The 20,624-nt window shown below is 31.4% G+C and overlaps 3 protein-coding genes across 3 annotated transcripts in view; 2 read left to right on the top strand and 1 right to left on the bottom strand.

The window, feature by feature from the left end:
* Positions 1-20,046, top strand: part of LOC140437002 (alpha-tocopherol transfer protein-like) — a 60,585-nt gene extending 40,539 nt beyond the window's left edge. Inside the window, exons 5-6 of the mRNA XM_072526215.1 lie at positions 980-1,082; positions 19,707-20,046. Coding sequence (XP_072382316.1) covers positions 980-1,082; positions 19,707-19,855 — 252 coding nt within the window. The 3' untranslated portion in view covers positions 19,856-20,046. The remainder of the gene's footprint in view (positions 1-979; positions 1,083-19,706) is intronic.
* LOC140435721 (uncharacterized) lies at positions 2,838-7,264 on the bottom strand. Its single transcript, XM_072524442.1, has 2 exons — positions 3,075-7,264; positions 2,838-3,021 (listed from the first exon to the last, which is right to left on the bottom strand). Exon 1 carries the CDS (start codon positions 7,222-7,224, stop codon positions 3,544-3,546), a length of 3,681 nt encoding a protein of 1,226 aa, XP_072380543.1. The 5' UTR covers positions 7,225-7,264; the 3' UTR covers positions 2,838-3,021; positions 3,075-3,543.
* Positions 7,315-9,783, top strand: LOC140435720 (uncharacterized). The gene is made up of 3 exons (XM_072524441.1): positions 7,315-7,881; positions 8,121-8,533; positions 8,591-9,783. The coding sequence occupies exons 1-2, from the start codon at positions 7,787-7,789 to the stop codon at positions 8,524-8,526; spliced, it is 501 nt and encodes a 166-aa protein (XP_072380542.1). The 5' UTR covers positions 7,315-7,786; the 3' UTR covers positions 8,527-8,533; positions 8,591-9,783.
* Positions 20,047-20,624: the final 578 nt, after the last annotated feature.

Below are 20,624 nucleotides of genomic sequence, written 5' to 3'. Positions count from 1 at the left end.
TTGTCGTGCTTATTTAGAACCTTCCGAAACATATCTATTGTTTTCTAATGCATATCATCGAAGTTCAAAAACAAGGCATGGTTGTTCATATTAAAGTCAGTAGCACTTTTGGTTCTATTGCTATAAATCTTCAAGTTCCCTCGGTGGTTCACCGATTGTAAACACGCCTTATAGAGGCTAATAAAGGATGCACACGGAGAGGTGGAAAAGCTTGCAAAAGTAAACCGACTCCAAAAATCACGTTAGTTAATATTTTCGGGAAACATACGATGCATAGATGCACGAAACATAAATGCACCTACCTATTGTCATTTAGGAAGTCAACCGATTTAGTGATTGATTTTTGATGACTTGGCCGGAATAATATAGAAAACTTGATACTCAAAGTTATTTCCAAACCGTCTTGGATGAACAGTGATTACTGCTGCGTACTGTATTTCCCCTAATCTTGTCTTACAACATAATAATAGGCACGATATCACTTGATCATTCCATTACCCGGGATTTTCTGCACGAATACTAAATTCAACTTATGCAATTACCAGCCACAATTACCGTTGGAGGAAGGCATACACGTTATTAAATCATAAATAAACCATTTTTATTTTTATATTTCCTCTGAATTGACATTTTTTATAGACTCATTAAGACGATTTAGGCAATTATTGAGGTTCATTTATATTTATATTGACACATTTATATTTCAATAATAATAATACATAATACTATGATAAAAAATATACAAGCAAAACGGCTTTTTAAAAAAGTTGTTTAACCCAAATAGATGCATTTATAAATAATTAAAGTCGCTAGAATTTATTTGCGAAGCATGTTTCTCAAAAAAGTGTTACGACTTGAAAAAAGATACACTCATTTAGTGGACATCTTTATTTCTGTTTTAGTATCTTTCTTTTATTTATTTTCGTTTCACCAGTTTCTAGATCTCTTAATACAAATAATGTAAAAATTAATGTTTTAGATCCGGGTACACAAATCTACCGATACACTGTTGGACTACATTCCGGCTGAAGTATTACCCAACGATTATGGTGGTAAAGAAAAATCTATTGAGGAACTACAGAGTATGTGTATATTTTATACTATATTTCTTCTAAAAAGTAATAAATATAAAAATTGTGTTAAAGTATTAATTTTCTTTTGAGGAAATGTAACACCATATGTTACAGATTACTTAATATATCTGATAATTTATCAACCATTTAAGCTCAAAAATTTTTGCACGAAATACCATAACCATTTGCATATAATACATTTAATTACCCTTTGTAAAGATCACGACTTTACATAACAAGGTATTTACTAAATAACACATTACACGAAAAACTACAAGGCTGGTACAAGGCTGCAGAATAATTCTGGAACGGGTATCATGAATAAGTCCATTGGCTACAGTACTATACTAACATATATAAACATTTTATTTATATTTTATTATTAATTTTTTTCTATATTTTAAAAAAAATTAATAAACTTTTATGTTTGCTTTGATGCACCTTGGTGGCCCAGGCATATGGATGTGCCTGGGCTTGCTTCTGATAAGGTGGTCATGACCACATTGATTTGCAAAGAGACTTAGTAGTGCAGAAGCGGTCCCTTAAAGCCATTATCCTTATGCGAAGATCTTGACGCTCTGTTGTTCTTCGACGCCACCTTGTGCCCCTCGAACTTCGTGATCGACCTTTTTGACACCATGACCGAAATATTAACACAGTGTCTAAACTTCTGTAAACCATATTCACAATTTCCCAAAAAGAAAGTCTGGTTTCTCTTAGACCAACTATTTGCTCCCTATCAAATTTTTTCAGTTGATGGAAATTTACTTCATGCTCTTTGTACTCTAGGCATTGTAAATGACCAAAAACGACACACCGCTAAATTTTGATCGGTAATAAACGTAAATTTTAAAATTTTTAGTGGTTAGCAAATTTAAAAAATTCGCTGAAATTCTATTCGTTATCATTTATTGCTTTTGACAAGATAAGCCTGTACACCAAATTTTATTAAAATAAAATAACTTATAATGGGAGTAGATAAGGAAGCGGGGTCCTGAATCACTTTGGTAACCTGTCCATCAGGGTCTCCGATGCGAAGGTATCGATGCCATGATTTGACCTTGGGGGTGTACAAGAAGTACAAGAAGTGATCGACAATGACCAGAGGGTTGTAAGAACTGGTCGCTTATCGCTTGATCTCTTCTTCTTCTCTCCCGAAGAAGTGATCGACAATGACCAGAGGGTCGTAAGAACTAGTCGCTTATCTCTAGATCTCTTCTTCTCAGCCGAAGAATTGTCACCTACGTTACCTGTATGTTTTTACACTTGTCTCTTCTTTGTCTTACCTGTCCTGAAGAAGTAAAAGAATCGGTCGACAATGACCAGAGGGGGTGTCTTTGAGTGGACCACCTTGTATGTCGAGTGCAAAACTCATCACTTATCGCTTCATCTCCTCTTCTTTTCGTTAAATTTGTACAGGGTGATCGAAAAAATAAATTTTGTATTGAGACTTGGAAATATTTTAGGTGTTGTTGCGTCAAAATTTTTTTTTTGTGTACGATGCTTAGATATATCTGTATAGCCTGCCTAGCCTAGCCTGCCTAGTCTTATCTTTACTTTTGAAACTTGTAGGAAAAGGAAAAATAACTATGTATCACATAAATGCTTTATTGTGTATATATATATTTTAATGATATATGTGGGTAGATGTAAATAAAACAATATTGGATTGATACTATAAATTTTATTTGTTTTGAAACAAGTTATTTATCTGATTAAAAATATACACTCTACTGTTATAATGTATATTTTTCCTAACCTGTCGATAATAGTCCCTCGTCACAGAATCCATGTAACTCGCTCTCACCAAGTTATCATGATGTGAAGAATGACCCCGTAATATTTGGGAATCGTACCGGTCCTTGTACCTGACCACTTCATTGGATACGATTCCATCCCTGATCTTCTGGAGGGATTCGCGGTTCTTTGGAATTACATGGTCTAAAGGCTGAAACATAAAAATAATTAATTAAGAAATATTTGTTTTACAAATACTACTACCTTTGTGTGTTATGATTTAGGCATGGTTTCGAAACAATACAAGTCAGGTAATATGGCTCCATGCATCTCTAAAGAAGTTTGACAAAAACAAAAGAATTTTTTACAGTTTTCACACCATAACGTTCCATACATTTTGATGATAGAAGTAGTAGGTTGGGTGTATGGTATTATTTTTCTTCTTGTATTCGATTGTAATTTTATAAATCTTTTTTGGTCGGTAAAAACTTTTTCCCATGACAATTTACTTTTCTAAAGAAAAAAAACAGCTTTAATTACCGATATATTTTTTAAGTTATATGTGAAATAACTTACCACACCATAGAGGACCCATTTTAATTTGTAGATTAATCGGTTAAAGAAAACCTGATGTACAAAAATAGAAAGATAATTTAAAAAACAAACTTTTATTTATTACCAAAATAATAAATAAAGAATAAGGAACTTTTTTACTATCAAACGTATTTAAGAATTATTTATCATTGAAACCCCATGGTAAAGTGTCAGTGCTTAAAAAATTAACCATTCTTTTATCATCATATGGACTAAGTGCAACTTTTCTTTGAGTTATTGTATAGACGTCATGTTTTTTGGAGACAATAGAATTTTGGGAAACCTCTACAATTGTTTTTTTAAATAAACTTTTATAATAATCTTCATAAGTTAGTTCCTTTAAAGCTGATTTCTTAATTCCTTTTGCTTTTTTAATTTCCTGATCCTGATTTAAAGTTTTTATCGTGTACATTTTTGAGCGCAATCCTATAAAATGTGTCATAATTTGACCTTTGTTTTCATCTTTCATCAAGCCCAATACTTTTTTATTCCTTAAGGGAATGTTATAGACATTATTTTCAGTGTACTCTGATGTGTCAAACTTATGAATATCCTCTTTAATATGAGCATATATATCATCAACAAAAAACTGATATATTAAACTATCTGTGTCCGTGTATAATAACTTGGCTTTATCTTGAAATTTTTTTTTAATATAATTATAATGGAAGTCATACAAAATTGTTTTCGAAATATCTAAAATACACATCCCAATGTAAATAGGTTTGTTAAAATTAATTTTCTGTTTTTGCATTTCAATTATTACCATATTTTCATCAAATATGGTACAACTATGAAAATTCGGTTGGGAAATGTAATAGTTAGCACCGTATGTACCACCCAGTTTGTTTACAATTTTTATATCCTTATATTTACGTACATTCTCTATACTTTTGCCATACGGAGCGTTTATAAAAAGTTTGAATAAATTTTTTTCAAATTCATTTTTGCTCTCCTTTCTCAATTCAATGTTTAAGTCAATATATTTCTTTAACCAAGGTGATTGTTTAAATTTTAGGCATCGATGAATCTTAGCAAGCTTCAGTCCCAAGCTAATAACTTGTTTTAAATACATATAATGAATAACATACTTCTTTTTATCATACAATGTCGTTAAGAGTTTTTTAATGGTAGAATTAGAAGTTGGTGGAGTTATGTGTTCTGGACACAATGGCAAATCTTTGTGTGAATTAAAAAGTTCTTTTGGATACTCAAGGTCCACTTCCAGCATGTATCCGTATTCACTATCATTGGGACAATTTAATATATTGTAATTGTAAATATCATTTAAGGGTATCCATTCAAATCCTCCATAAGGAAGGAAATAACTCATAGCTGAACCATATAGATTGTTCACATCAAAGTACATTGTATAAGAGGTCTCTTTACCAGGATTATATTTATCACCCATGTACTTATTGTTCGCTTCTGCATATCTGTTACTACATTGTGACACTCCTCCTCGTTTTGCTTTTTCAAAGAACAAAACCATTTCGATATCTGTTAAAAGCTCTAATTCTACATTTGTTACTTTTAACATGGCATCAAATGCTAACCCTGGTAAAGTAAAATAATGCAAACTATCTAAACCGTATGTTTTTAAACACATCAGTCTAAAGTTTTCAAAAATATCACTTAAAAGTAATACGTCAGTTTTTAAATATAATTCCGCGTACTCTTGCAAGTTTTTTATCTCAAACGTGTTCCAAACAGTGCATGCGTGTTGATAATCCTCATGAGTTATTCCTTCATTATTAATTTTACTAAAGAAACTATCAATAGGTGGCAAGCAAGTATCTTGCAACTTTTCCCAATTATCGAGGTATTCATATGGGAAAACACCTTTTCGTTTAACTAAATTAAATTTAAAATCATCTTCAAAGTACCTTCTCGTTATTTGTTTTTGATCATCATCTAGATTACAGGAAAGTTTATCTAATGAATCAGACATAAATCGAAACGAATCTATAAACCTAAAATTAATATTTGTATTTTGAATGTATTTGGTAAATGATATATACCTCTCTTTGTTTAGAGGAAGTAGTGATATATTACCTTTAACGTTATTATTAAGGCTTTTAATTAAAAAATGTGCGTCATAGCCAGAGAGATTATGAAATGCAATCGGAATTGTATGTGTATTTTGATAATTAGCATTACAAGATCTATGAGCAGCTCCTCGAAATTTTCCTGTAATATGACAATGATCTCTAACTTTATCCAATGGATCGACTATAGGTTTAGTGCAAATATGACAAACAAAACTCAAATTAAAATCATGTCTTTCTTTATCAGTTAATGGACCTAACTTGTTGAATTTTTGCAATAAATTTTCTCTAGTTATTCTCTTTGCTATCTTTTCAAGTTCTCTTACAAACCACACAAGACAGTCGTGACCGGTAAATGATTTATAGTATGATAAGGAATCATTATAAGAAGATTTAAAATAATAAGCTATACTAAAAGCTTCATGCTTTTGAGACAAATAAGTTTTTATATTAGGATCATTGTTATTGTCAATGCATTTTATAAGAATACTTTCTAGATCAGCATAAATAACAAAAGGAACAAGTTCTTTATGTTTAAAATTTTTAAATTTCATAATATTATTCTTTTCTGTTGGTAAAACCATCTTAACTGAATTTGAATTAATACAGTCCTCTAAATGATTTTGTAAGAGTGCATCATTACTAAAATGATTAAAACATCTTTCACAAAACCATTTTTTGTTTCTAACATTTTTAACTTGTTGATTTACTAATCTTGAAAAATTTTTAATATAAGCAAAATGAAATAGATCTTTTCTACACAAAGGACCATCATCCTCATCACTACTATTATTATTTGTACTATTATCTTGAGAATGAATTAAAAGTAAATTAATACGAGGAGAAAAACTAGTCTTACTTAATAGCAAAGGTAAAATTTCCTTTCCTGTTCCTTTTGTTGTAAAAACATTTATTGAAAGTTTATTTAAATTTTCAAATTTAGGGATATCTTTTATGTCAATGGGAAAACTGATATTATGATACTTTAATATCTTACTAAAATGAGGATAAGATGAGGTTCGTGTAACATTGATTTTAGCAGGATGTAACGCTGCAACAATTGACCAGAGAAAACAATAAGGATCAGAATTTTTAATGTTAATTACACTCTTTGTATTGCTTATATATTTAGGTAATTTAACATAGGTGGAAATACCACTCAGTATTGGATTATACCTATTTATATTAACTTTTAAATGTAGAATCTGTGATAGTGCCCAACCACTATCTCTTTCTTGAAATTCCTCAAATTTTTTTAAAATCACATTAATACAATTAATTTTATACCAATCCTTGAGGTCTGTATTTTGGTCAATTGTTACATTTTTGGTTGAAAAATGTTTAATAGAGGTTTCACCATTTTGTGGTTTGATAAAAACACCATATAAAATCAAATTAACTTTTAAAAGACACGACAACAAACTTTTTCTAATTTGAATTGAAAAACTCCTAAAAGCTTTTTCCAAAAATATTTTGGGTTCTTTATATTTTAAATTGACTATTAGCCCTGTTTTTATTCTACTATTAAAACAAGATTCCACATCCTGCCACAATAAACACCTTTTAAGAGTTTTTCTAGCATTTAGTCTGTTCTTAAAGTTTTCAAGATATGTTTTAAGAATAGTTAAATTTGCTTCTATACAGTGAAAATTTTTAACACAAGAAACCCTATTCTTTAAACATTTATTCAAAATAAAAATTTGTTTTTTCAAATATCTTATTACGTTTCGTAAATCAGATTTTCTCTTAATTAATCTACTTACCGATTCCATCTTCTCTACAATCTGGTTGGAAAGTTCATCGACTACTTGCTGACTCATTTTTTTTACTAGTAACTGGTTCAACTTAACTTGGTAACTTTCGAATGCACAAATAAAACCCAAATATTAGGATGCTCTCCAATTTATACTTATCCAGTAAAAAAAAAATCAATTGACGTATTTCTGTAACTTGTTATTCAACGTGATTATATTTTAGGATCAAAAAGTTTAAATTTATCAATAATTCTGCAAACTAGTTGTTATTAAACGTGATTGTATTTTTAGAGGTCAGAAAGATCAAATCTGATGCAGATAAGTTGTTATTCAATGTGACTGCATTTTTATGGGTCAAAAGATTAAATCTGACGCAAATAAGATGTTGTTCAACGTGACTGCATTTTTATGGGTCAAAAGGGTTAACTCTGATGTAAATAAGTTATTTGCAATGTTTTAAAATTACAAAGTCAGTTTAATGTTAAATTGTTTTTTTTCTCAGTTTCTTGTTATAAATACAGACAGTCGTTTAAGACTAATCCAATTGTAAGTAGCAAGCAGTGAACAAACAACATCAAGAATGGCAACAGTACCCTGTCAGTTGGTAATTTTAACTGAAGATCCGGTTCATTTTCCTATTGAAACGGCTTTCCTTATTATAAAGGAATTGTTTGTGTAAGTATTGAGTTTATTATTTATACACTTTTTTCCTTGTTTATTTCACCATATTTGCATTTGATTTTATTGTTTATCTAAATATTTATAATAATTTTATTTTATTTTGTTTTACCTCTTGATATTTTACTAATTTATCTAATTTCTTTTTTCTATATTCTATCTATGTATTTTTTATTCTAATGATCGTATTTTAATAACATTTTTATTTATGATTGTTTAATTTCGTTAAATTTTAGATATGGTGTCAAAGAGGTGTCTCTTAAGGGAAGTAAAATATTTGTGAGTCTCAGCTATACACCCAATAGCAAAAGTCTTAAAAAGAAATTTGGGAATCTTCCGGTTCGGTATATGAGGACCAAAGTAAAGACAGAGCAAGAATTCCAAATTTTAGAGAATGTCGTAAAACGATACAGATTTAACTTGTTGGACGATGAATTGGAAGAGTTTGAGCGACATCAACAAGTCCAAAAGCAACTTGGGTTGAAGAGACCACTATACATACAAGAGGCACCGGATGAGGCTCTTGCCTCAACATCAAGCAAGAAGCAAAGAACGGTTCCTCCAAGTACAATAGTACATATAGAAGAAGAATGTGATGAGAATGATCTGAATATAGATCATTTTCTAAGTCAAAGGACATAATAAACAAGTAAGTGCTTTCTGCTTCCCACTAGAAAAAAGGTAACTAGTATATATTTTATTTCAGATATGTGTTGGTATTGGAATGAAGATTGAGCGAGAGGAAAATATTTTTGTATGTATATCTGTGTATATATTTTTATAGATTATAATAAAATACTTTTTAATAATATCTCTTTATTTATTTATTACTTACAACTTTTATTCTAATAAAAAATATTGATCAATTTTTTTTCTATATCGACCATTCTTTATTTCACTGTCTTTAAAAATTGATAAGAATCCATAATTCTCTTTCCAGCATATCGAACATATTTTTTTTAAATCTTCAAAAGTCATATCTGTTCCGACGTGGTCATTGTAAATGTGTTTTAGGTTTAAATCGTCTTGTTTGAATACAATTAAAATATTTGCATTGTCTCTTATAAGGTGTTTAGGTATTTTTGCATAACTCTGACTCAAATAAAATGGATCCACCTGAGAATGTCGAGACATGCTAAAGTATTCTCGAATAACATCTTGGTTGTCACAAGCAACATCATCAAAGATAAAAATTGAATTGGGCTTCGCTTCAGATGGGTGCATTATATCCGTACTTCCACTGTAAGTATAATATCCTATTCCTTTAATTGGTTCTAGCAAAGTTTCTAAATATTTGTACTTTGGTTGCATTAATGATTTTGAGTAAATATACACATTTTCAAATTTTAATCCATTAGCATGTTCCAATAGACTTATCATCACATTGGTCTTACCACAATTTGAAGGGCCAACTATAAGACATCGAATAGTTGAAGGGAACAAAACTCCATGCTTTTTAAACTTATTCTCAATTGGTTCCAATAAATTATTCTCCACATCAAGCGTAGTCTTTTGTTTTACAAGCTTCATGTCTGGTATCAATTTAAAAATAAATGTCTTGTGTGTATCTATTAATAAAAGACTATTTTTAATTTTTATTTTTTTATTGTCAACACTTTCTACAATATTTATACCAATAATGAATATTAAATACATTGTTTAGAGCACATTGTAAATTTTCATTGTTATGTTGAAAACATGGATGTGATTTAAAAATATGATTCATAGTCTCATCGGAAAGTATATTAGGTTCATCTTCTACACAATCAATGCGATTTTCCATGAATTTTTCCAAATATTTTTTTGTTTCATGATTTCTTACCAATATTGTTTCGTCTAATACGTTGTCGTGTAAAAATTTTGAAATTTCTTCATATTTTAGATGAGTATCACAAAAATGCCAAGATTGCCAATTTAAACCATGGTTTTGAACACATTGTTGTTCGATACATTTTATATATGACTTATTTATCATTGCTTCTGTTACTGGTAAAACAACCATTCTGTGTATAATGTTTTCGGTAGTAGGATCTAAAATAGCAATTTCCCTACAAAGAAATACATCTTCCCCAGGAAAAGAGAAACCTTGGATATCCACAATGAACATGTTTTCACTCTCTCGATATTCTCTAACAACAAACAAAATCTTGCAAGTGGAACGTCTTTTACATATTTTTCTATCCCCTCTTTATTATATTGCGTCACTTTTATCTATCCATGAGTTGTGAGAACTATCAAAACCTAACCACTTGACAAAAATTTTATTTTTCTTTCTCTTTAATACCTTTTCAACTAAATAACTGTATTTATGTTTAACTTTTTGTAACTGGTCCTTATAAAATCCCCCAAGAATTTCTTCACCTTTATAGTCTTTTAAATAATATGTAATAGGGTTTCCCAGTTTTATTTTATAAACAGTGAAAATTTCATTAGACCAATTTGGATTGTATTTTTTGTCAAAAACTCCTCGATGTTTTGAAATGCGTACATGATCACCAATATGAAATTTTTGACTTTCCAAATCGACAATTTTAATGTGATTGTATACAGTGTTTAACAATAGTTTTTCATGCTTCTTCTTAACATCCACTGGTTTCATTCCTATTGTTCTGTGAACTTTATTGTTGTATTCAATAACAACTTGTTGTAAATTATCAATCCATTTGTAGGTACCGTTGAAACTAAACTGTTTCCAAATCATTGATTTAATCGTGCGAATAACTCGCTCAGCAATCGCAGCCTTTTTTTCACTGTATACATTGTAATGATTAATATTATATTTTTTCATCAATTTTTTCATATGTGGATTAAAAAATTCAGTTCCCATATCTGTTTGACGATTATTTGGTTTTTGCTGTTTAAACACATACTCCATACATTTGGCTACTTCAACACCTGATTTATTTTTTAGTGGTAAAGCCCATAAAAATTTTGAAAAACAATTTATTACAACCAAAATATATTTGAAATTTCTGTTTGTATTTGAATATTTTTGCATATCAATCAAGTCGGCTTGGAACAAATCATTAAGAGATTTTATAATAATTCTTCGTCTTTTAAAGTTAATTCTTGCAGGTTTGTGTAACTCATTAACGATATCTCTTTTAACAGACATGATATTTATTCTATAATGTTTGCCTCTTTTAGTTCTTCAATAATTGAATTTATTTCATTTGTATGTCCTGTATGGCCAGCTAGCTGTGAAGATAGTAATAAACGTAATCGCTCTACAAGTTCATTTGGATCATCCCAGTGGACGTAATCGATTTTATTGTTGTTTACTTCCATAACCAATCCTTTACCTTCTGTTATTGGTGCAATTATTTTTTTATATTTTTCTAATCTACTACCATCTATCTGTTTACTTGATCTGTAATGCCTTCTGTGAGCATTAGTCGCTACAACTATCTTTTTATAGTTATTCTCATCTTCATCTGTAAAACTAGCTGGATATTTCTTAAACAAAAGCTCATATAAACCTGGTGTTCCCCTGTACCTTTTCTTTTTTAAAAGAATATCAGCACCATCTAAATCTATTTCAGAATTCCCAATCAGTAGCTTTTCAGATGTTTCATCAAATCGAATTCCATATTTATGATCAAATTCTTTGTTTAGAACATCAGCGTGCATATTTGTAATATATTTCCTAGGCAATGGATCATATTGATCCCAGTAGTCTACACGCGCCTGGTTAGCAATATCTTCAAATCGATTTTCAGAGTGTTTATCATTTTTAATCTGTTCTTTTATATCATCCACTTCAATGTTGTCCAATATCGATTGTTTGATTTCACTTGTTTCAAAGTCAGTAGTTTCATTATCGTCATCATTGTTTTTAATGTACCTTAAAGGTTCATCGTTTTTTGTTTCATTTTCTGGACTGGAATTTTGTGAACTATTTAACTTGTTCTCGATATTTTTCAAGTGTTTTGTAATTGGATTAAATAAATCTTCTTGGATTATTTGTCCTTGTTTTAATTGTCTTAATTTACTTTGGATGTTTCTCCGTTTAGTTATAAGTTGTCTTTTCAAATCTTTATTCATCGTAAAATGTAGGTATTCGCTTAACTTCTGAACAGCTCTGGATCAGGTCCCGAACAGGTCCTGATCAGCTTTGAACAGGTCTTGAACAGGTCTTGAACAGCTTTGAACAGGTCTTGAACAGGTCTTGAACAGGTCTCGAACAGGTCTTGAACAGCTTTGAACAGGTCTCGAACAGGTGTTGAACAGGTCTTGAACAGCTTTGAACAGGTCTTGAACAGGTCTTGAACAGCTTTGAACAGGTCTTGAACAGCTTTGAACAGGTCTTGAACAGGTCTTGAACAGGTCTTGAACAGGTCTTGAACAGGTCTTGAACAGGTCTTGAACAGCTTTGAACAGGTCTTGAACAGGTCTTGAACAGGTCTCGAACAGGTCTTGAACAGGTCTTGAACAGCTTTGAACAGGTCTTGAACAGGTCTTGAACAGGTCTTGAACAGGTCTTGAACAGGTCTTGAACAGCTTTGAACAGGTCTTGAACAGGTCTTGAACAGGTCTCGAACAGGTCTTGAACAGGTCTTGAACAGCTTTGAACAGGTCTTGAACAGCTTTGAACAGGTCTTGAACAGGTCTTGAACAGGTCTTGAACAGGTCTTGAACAGGTCTCGAACAGGTCTCGAACAGCTTTGAACAGGTCTTGAACAGGTCTTGAACAGCTTTGAACAGGTCTTGAACAGGTCTTGAACAGGTCTTGAACAGCTTTGAACAGGTCTTGAACAGGTCTTGAACAGCTTTCAGATTTGGTACTAGTCTAGCCCCCAATTAGACACTTATGTCAACAAGGTTATAAAAATATTTATTGTGTACAGGGTGTTAAATAAGAGTAAACTTTTTTTTAACTTTTTATTTATACTTAAAAACCCAAAGTACAGATTTGCTTCATTAGATGAACTACAGTTAAAACATTTGAACTACATTGGTTAGAGGATTATATTTAACAATACGGTCATGAATAATTATACAATAAGCAGTTGTGTTAGCTGGTATATTCTTATTAGTTTCTATTTCTATTCTCATATCGACACTTCCTGATTTAATTGATTCATTTTGTCTGCTGCAATCAATAACAAATATCGGAGCAACAGCACAGAATTGTAACATAGTAAGGCATGGATCTCCTATGGATTTGTAATAGTACGACGGTTGAAATTGTGCATACATTTCATATGCAAGGGCATAATGTCTTTTACTAAAGTTCAAGTTCAAATTGTCATACGGGTACATTTCAGAATTTAGAAATAGCTTTAAGTTTGTAAGATTACAGTGATCAAAATAGCTGTTCTCTTCTTTTATTGCATTCTTTTTGGCAGTTTGTAATGCAAACAAAACAAATCGTGGTCTCTCCAATAGACTGGTAGTTTTTACATTCCAGTTAAATTTCATTGTCTGAGGCAGTAGAGGAATTTCATGATATTCCCAGCTTCTATATGCAAGCTCCAAACTGGACCCATTTTCAATAAATTTATATAAACGTAACTTTTCTGAATCGGACACTTGAATATGAGGCATTTTCCATATTAATTTAAATATTTCCACTTTTGGTTTCAGTTCAGTTTCTACTGTAGACATTACTGCATTTAAATCAGTTGAACTTCTTATCAATACGAGTTCTTGGCGTATGTTAATAAGAATTTTTGTAAAATCTTCAAAAAATCCAAGTACAAGTTTGAGTGGAATACAAACATTAAAATTTCCTGCTTTATCAGCAACTGTTGGTGTGTCAATAATACTCCAACCTATACAGTTGTATCGATTAGATTCAGTTTGTGTGAACGAAGCATAGTTTTTCATTGTCGTTGTTATACCTAAATTTCTCACTCTATCTATTACACAGCCTCCAATTTCATATCGTATTTCATCAAATAAATGCATCAAACCATTATTAATAAAGCGCAAAGTATTGCTTTCTTTCCCATCATTCGTTAAACGTCCTTCAATATACAGATAACTCTCAGAAGGTAGGGTGTATATATCTTGAGTCTGAATTGGTATTCTTATTTCATCACAATGATTAAAAGTTGCATTGGCATAGGGTAAATGACTGTGCATTTCTCGACTCACAACTGAATTGTCAACCAATACACGATCTCCAATATTTAAAATGTTAAAACTCATATTCACTCTTCTTACAAGTACACCTCAAGAAAATCCCTAGTATTCTAGTATTAATAAAAAACTTTATTCTACACCAAGTATTTCTTTTCTTTTTCCCTGTCACTGTCGTAGTTGTTGTGTTTTATTTTAAATCCTAGTGAGGTTAAAAAGACTTTGTTTTCTGTTGTCAACGGTTTGAGAGTCTGCTTGTCACTAATGTTTTTATCAACACTCTTAATATTATATACACTGTCCACACCTGGATTAAATTTGCTACAGTTGTAAATTAAAACCATTATTTATACTTTTTTTAAATGTAGTCTTAACGTAATAACTTCTCGTGTGAAATTAACAAGATTACCGTCCTGGTCAACTATTTTAATGAAAATTTCATCAATATATCTATTTGTGACAGGTAAATAAATTACCTTTTTTGGAATTTCCACAATTTTGTAACCCGGTAAGACATTTGGATAAAACATGTGGATGATATGACCTTGGTTTTCATTGACGTATGAATTAGTGATTAGATTACATTCCACACAAATAGAATTAACCTTTGTGATATGCACAGGATTCTCAGCTACATGAGTCTTTAAAGGTGAGAGCCGTTTTGGTGTAAATCCCAATAAGGGAGCAATGGTATTTGGTTTTTCAAAATGGATTACTTTGTTGCTTTTTATTTCACATTTGAGTGTATTGTTATTAATTCTCAATATCAAACTTGTAGGTTGATCTATATTATGATTTTTTCTAGGCACACCTTTACCAATTGTATTATTTTTTTCTTGACTCTTTCCTTTATTAATTTCTGTATCATCTTTATCTGGTGTTTGATCTACTTTTAATTCTAATTCAGTTATTTTTTCAGTTAAATAATTTGAAAGATCTTCGACTTCATAAGAACCATGTGGAATCGTTATATCGTAACCATCTATATAAAACTTGTTGTTTGTTTGGTCTACATTTGGAATTGTATTGTATGACATGAAATCTATTAAACCTAGTACATACTGTTCATTTTCGTTTAAAATAATTGGTGGGTAAATTTTTGTTGTTAACACCGATTCTCTTCCAGATAACACAAAAGTGTACGACATGTTCAAACGATAATCATAGAGTAAATAAAAGAATATTCTTTTAAAAAGGGTATTTATTTAAAAAATCTAAACACAATTGTCCACAATTTACAGTGTTATAAGTTTGATAAATTTTATGATTATAAACAATTTGAGAATAACCATTTGAATTAAAGTATGATATAGCTTCCAACGGTGGTCTCAGATTACCAAAACTATCAAAATATACGACTTTGGATTTATTCTTCTTGTAAGCTGTCCAATGAGTTCCAGGACCGTCTTTATTGTCTAAATTAATAATTCCACTCTCATGTTGCCAAATTTTTTTCGGAAACCCATTTCTCATCATTACACCTCTAAAATGTGGGATTTTCATTAATTTTGCATATTTTTGTAACTCTACATTTGTCAAAGCATGTTTTGGAATTTTTATTTGATCCATTTTCTTATTCATAAAAAAATACCCATTCCACTTTTATATGGTTTCAAGTATAAACCTTTTCCAATTGCCAGTGCTTCCATTTTACGATTATGACGTTGTTTTTCGAGTAAATCTTCTTTAGCTGCTTTTGCTTCGTTAATAGTTTTAACGATAGCTGATGTACCCCCAGCAATAGTGCCCAATGCGCTCAACCCAGCAAATATCGGTATTAGAGGTAATATACCCCCAGTTTTTGGAACTTGGATTACTCGACCACGTGGTTTTTACATGTTTTTGTAGGATTTCACAATTCGTAATGCTTGTTGAATAGCTTCCCTTAACGTTCTTGGTTTGCTTTCCAATAGTTTCTTTCTAATGTCTCGAATTACTCTCAATAAACTAAATGACTTTTGCTTTGAAATTTTTCTTTTAGAAGATGAGGAGGAGGATGTGACCTTTCTTTTAGTGCTGTTTCTTGTCTTTTTCTTATTACCAACCATCTTGACTGTTTCCAACCAACTACCCATAATACACACAACAACAAGTCTTTATTAAAAAAAAAAAAACGACAATAGAAAATGTAGCATATATTAATTATTATTAATTACATAAAAATTTTTTAAAATTACTGTCTTCGAACGTGGTTGATTCCTTCGATTGGAAATGGTAGCGGTCTCCTTCCCAATGGGTAATCGGCATCTCTATGGGGTTCTAAATGGTTAAGCCTCCCTAGTTGTTGTGCTTGAACACCCTCATCTCTTTGCCGATACCTACTAAATTCTCTCGTGAAGAGTCTTGTCCTGGCATTGTCTCTTTGCTTACCATGGAATTCAACAACACAACTCTTAACTCCCATTTCACTGTTATCTTTACTTTTTTTCTCTGTTGAACTGTTATAACACACCTTATTAACAACGATACAGATCAGACTGAATTAGTTATTGGTATATGTGCGTATATATATAGTATCTACATATTTTTTCATTATATTTTTTAATTTAATGGGCCGGCGTAGCGCAAGCGGTAGGATGTTTGCCTCGCAAGCCGGTGGTCCGGGGTTCGAATCCCACCGCCGGCAAGAACATCTAGACATTTTAAAAATGTCTATAGGCCCCAGGTCGACTCAGCCTGAATAAAAATGAGTACCTTGGGTAAAACCAGGGGTAATAATAGACGGTTGAAGCGTAGCACTGGCCATGTTACCTTCCTTGTATACCGTAGGCCCTAGATATAGCAGACTACCCTGCTATACTCCCAAAGCCGCGACAGCGGTATAAAACGGGAGACTATTATATATATTTTTTAATTTAATACAATTTACTTATTATATCTTAACTTTTTTCTTAACTGGATCATCATCATCCTCATCTTCATTGTTTATGTCTCGTTTTCTTTTTTGGGTATTGTTTAATAAGTAATTTAAGTTGATTTTTGCTTTTTTGACACCAACTACATTGTCATCAATTATTTTTCGTTTTTCTCTTCTTTTGGAGAGAAGGTCATCATCATCATCAACAAAATCATCTGTAATGTCCACATCCATATTATTTTCTAATTGTTTTGCTCTTTTATGATTTAAAAGCTTTTGTTGTATTTTTTGTTTATTTTTTTTTACATTTTGTTTGCGTTTACTTGATTTGGAAATAGTTAATCCTTGGAGTAATAAAGTACAATGGTCTATATTTTCAGTTAGTTTTTCTAAATTATTTTTAGCTTTGTTCAATTCTTTATTACAACTTTTTGTTACAGCTTTATATTTAGTAGAACCTAGACCCATACCTAATTTCACTTTTGCTTTCATTGCACCAGCTACACCAAGTGCTGCCAATTTTTCGGAAAATGCTGTATTTTTCGATCGAAACTGTTCAAGAGCTTTTTCACCTAGAATCTTATCAGCCTTATGTCGTTTGGATAGATCTTTATTTTGAGAATATGCAATATCATGTTCACGACACGCCTCGTCTAATCCATTTATTCCCCTATCTCCTCGTGCTAGTCGTTTCTGTAATTTGGTGCCGGGTCCACAAAACCTATAACCTCCAGGGATGTGCATTTCGAAAGGTAATTTATTAATGACAGCGTTTAACATATTGGTAGCGTACTCGTAGACGATTTACAAATTAATACATAGTTATTCTAAATATAAGTCTTTATATATTTTTTCTCTTCTTCAGACAACTGACCTCACATTTCACCAAACATACTACTTGGTATATTTTTAGCACCAGATCTGGATCTCAAATATTCTATGTAGTCACAGTTTATACAATTCCTATTAGATATTTCAGTCTCCCCACCACACTTTGGACATTTATACTTTACTGGTACAGGCATACTTATTTTTGGATAAATAGATGACTTGGGTTATTTTTGTCACCACCAAATTGTCTAAATATACTTTTTAAGTAACAATTTACACAAAGTGTATTTGGAATCTCAGTTTCACCACCACACTTTGTACATTTATATGTCACAGGTACAGGCATATTCAAAGGGCAAAATAAAAATGAGCTTTATGTTATATTTACAGCTATTTTATTATTCTAATTTTTTATCATGCGATTACATTATTTTTTATTGTTGCGGTCTCTGTCTCTTTACATACATTCTACTAGGTATATTTTTAGCACCACTCTCTTCCTTGTACACCTCTTCCAATTCACAATTTATACACAGGTCATTTCGTTCTTCAGTGTCACCCCCACACTTTGGACATTTATGTTTCACAGGAACAGGCATATTTATTGTTCTCACTCACAATTTATTTGTTGTTGTCGTTGATTCTCTGAAAAATGGGATAAACTCTTTCTACAAAGGCACAATCGGGACTAAATTTTTTGTGATCTTTGATTATATTGTCATTTGATTCCCATTTGTAAATCTCTACGCCACACTTGAAACACTTTACTATATCTTCCACTTGGAGAAAGTAAAATCCACAAGCAGCTAACTCTATTTCAGATTTATTCCCCTTCCAATTGTTAAAAGTTGAGAGCCTTGAATAAAACTCGTCTAGCATGTACACCTCAAGACACATCTTGATTACTGACAAAATTTTGCTGGATACATTTATTTAAAATAAATAACTTGTTTCAAAACAAATAAAATTTATAGTATCAATCCAATATTGTTTTATTTACATCTACCCACATATATCATTAAAATATATATATACACAATAAAGCATTTATGTGATACATAGTTATTTTTCCTTTTCCTACAAGTTTCAAAAGTAAAGATAAGACTAGGCAGGCTAGGCTAGGCAGGCTATACAGATATATCTAAGCATCGTACACAAAAAAAAAAATTTTGACGCAACAACACCTAAAATATTTCCAAGTCTCAATACAAAATTTATTTTTTCGATCACCCTGTACAAATTTAACGAAAAGAAGAGGAGATGAAGCGATAAGCGATGAGTTTTGCACTCGACATACAAGGTGGTCCACTCAAAGACACCCCCTCTGGTCATTGTCGACCGATTCTTTTACTTCTTCAGGACAGGTAAGACAAAGAAGAGACAAGTGTAAAAACATACAGGTAACGTAGGTGACAATTCTTCGGCTGAGAAGAAGAGATCTAGAGATAAGCGACTAGTTCTTACGACCCTCTGGTCATTGTCGATCACTTCTTCGGGAGAGAAGAAGAAGAGATCAAGCGATAAGCGACCAGTTCTTACAACCCTCTGGTCATTGTCGATCACTTCTTGTACTTCTTGTACACCCCCAAGGTCAAATCATGGCATCGATACCTTCGCATCGGAGACCCTGATGGACAGGTTACCAAAGTGATTCAGGACCCCGCTTCCTTATCTACTAATGGGTGTTCTGATTTCTAAGTATTTTAGTATTATAAGACTTGGGGTTATTTATTTGAAATAAAACAGTTAAACATTAAACAATTATATTTCTAGAAAAAAGAAAAATCTAACAACAATGTAAATACTACTATAAGATTGTCAAACTCAATTAGAGTTTGCCACTGTCAGTTCAAAACTTTTTCAAACCATTATTCATATAAATTGTGAAAGCCGTTTCCGAGATAATTGGAGCGTACTTAAAACTCACACTTCATTTGAAATATTGGCCCCTAGTTTTTTCCAGGTGTAAAGAGAAAATATTTAATTTGTTCTAATCTCTCCTTGCAAATTTAAATCTATAATATTTTAAGTTGTTTTATTTTTATTGTAGAAGGTTGGAACGCAAAGCTAAACGAATACCAAGAAGTGTTTGACCAGCGGGATGTATTAAAAGTCAACGAAAGTCTTCGTCCCACTCCATTGGAGGATACAGAAACTTATGGAGTTCAAGGCACGTTTAAAAACCTGTGCGTTGATTAATATTCTGTTAATTTTAAAATATATTTAAACAATTTTATCAGATTTGTTAGAAATAAAGAAAATAATTTAAGTATACCAATTTAACAACGAGTCACGTAATATATCTAAGAAAAATTAGAGTCTAAATGGGTTAGTCGAAAATATTAATTTATACAGTTGAGTAAATAAATTATTTGTGTTTTAGTGTTTGAGTTACAGAGTAATTTATTTCGCAATGTGGTCTTGCTCCCTATACGGAATCCACGGAATGCTTACAACCTCTATAAACGAATCAGAAATGAATACTGTAACAAATAAAAAGGAAACACTTACAGAGCTTCTCAAAATAGATGCAAGACGACTTCTACGGAACACAAAAGGAAATTTGGAGATTGATCAGAGAACAAAGAAAAGAGATGAACGAACTAATAAAAACAAAATACATTCAGAAGGAAACATGTCCAGACTTCTTACGATCGCTATTTACTAAAGGTGACGATAATGAACCACCTACACCAGAAGTGACTACAAACGAATAAATAAATATTGAGGAGGAAGAGGTAAAGGAAGCATTAAGGAAATTAAAAAATAGAAAATCGCCAGGAAAGGATAGAATACCGAATGAACTCCAAAAGTACGGAGTACTAGATCCGACCAAACAACTGTTAAAACTAATCCAAAAAATAATGAAACAAAACAGAAAACCACAACAATAGCGATTAAGCATCCTAATACTCCTAATCTTAATTAAACACCTCTCTTTGCATCCAAGAAAACGAAGACCATAAGG

Source organism: Diabrotica undecimpunctata, chromosome 3, assembly GCF_040954645.1.
Source record: "Diabrotica undecimpunctata isolate CICGRU chromosome 3, icDiaUnde3, whole genome shotgun sequence".
Classification (NCBI taxonomy): domain Eukaryota; kingdom Metazoa; phylum Arthropoda; class Insecta; order Coleoptera; family Chrysomelidae; genus Diabrotica; species Diabrotica undecimpunctata.
This window is presented reverse-complemented; position numbering and strand designations above follow the sequence as displayed.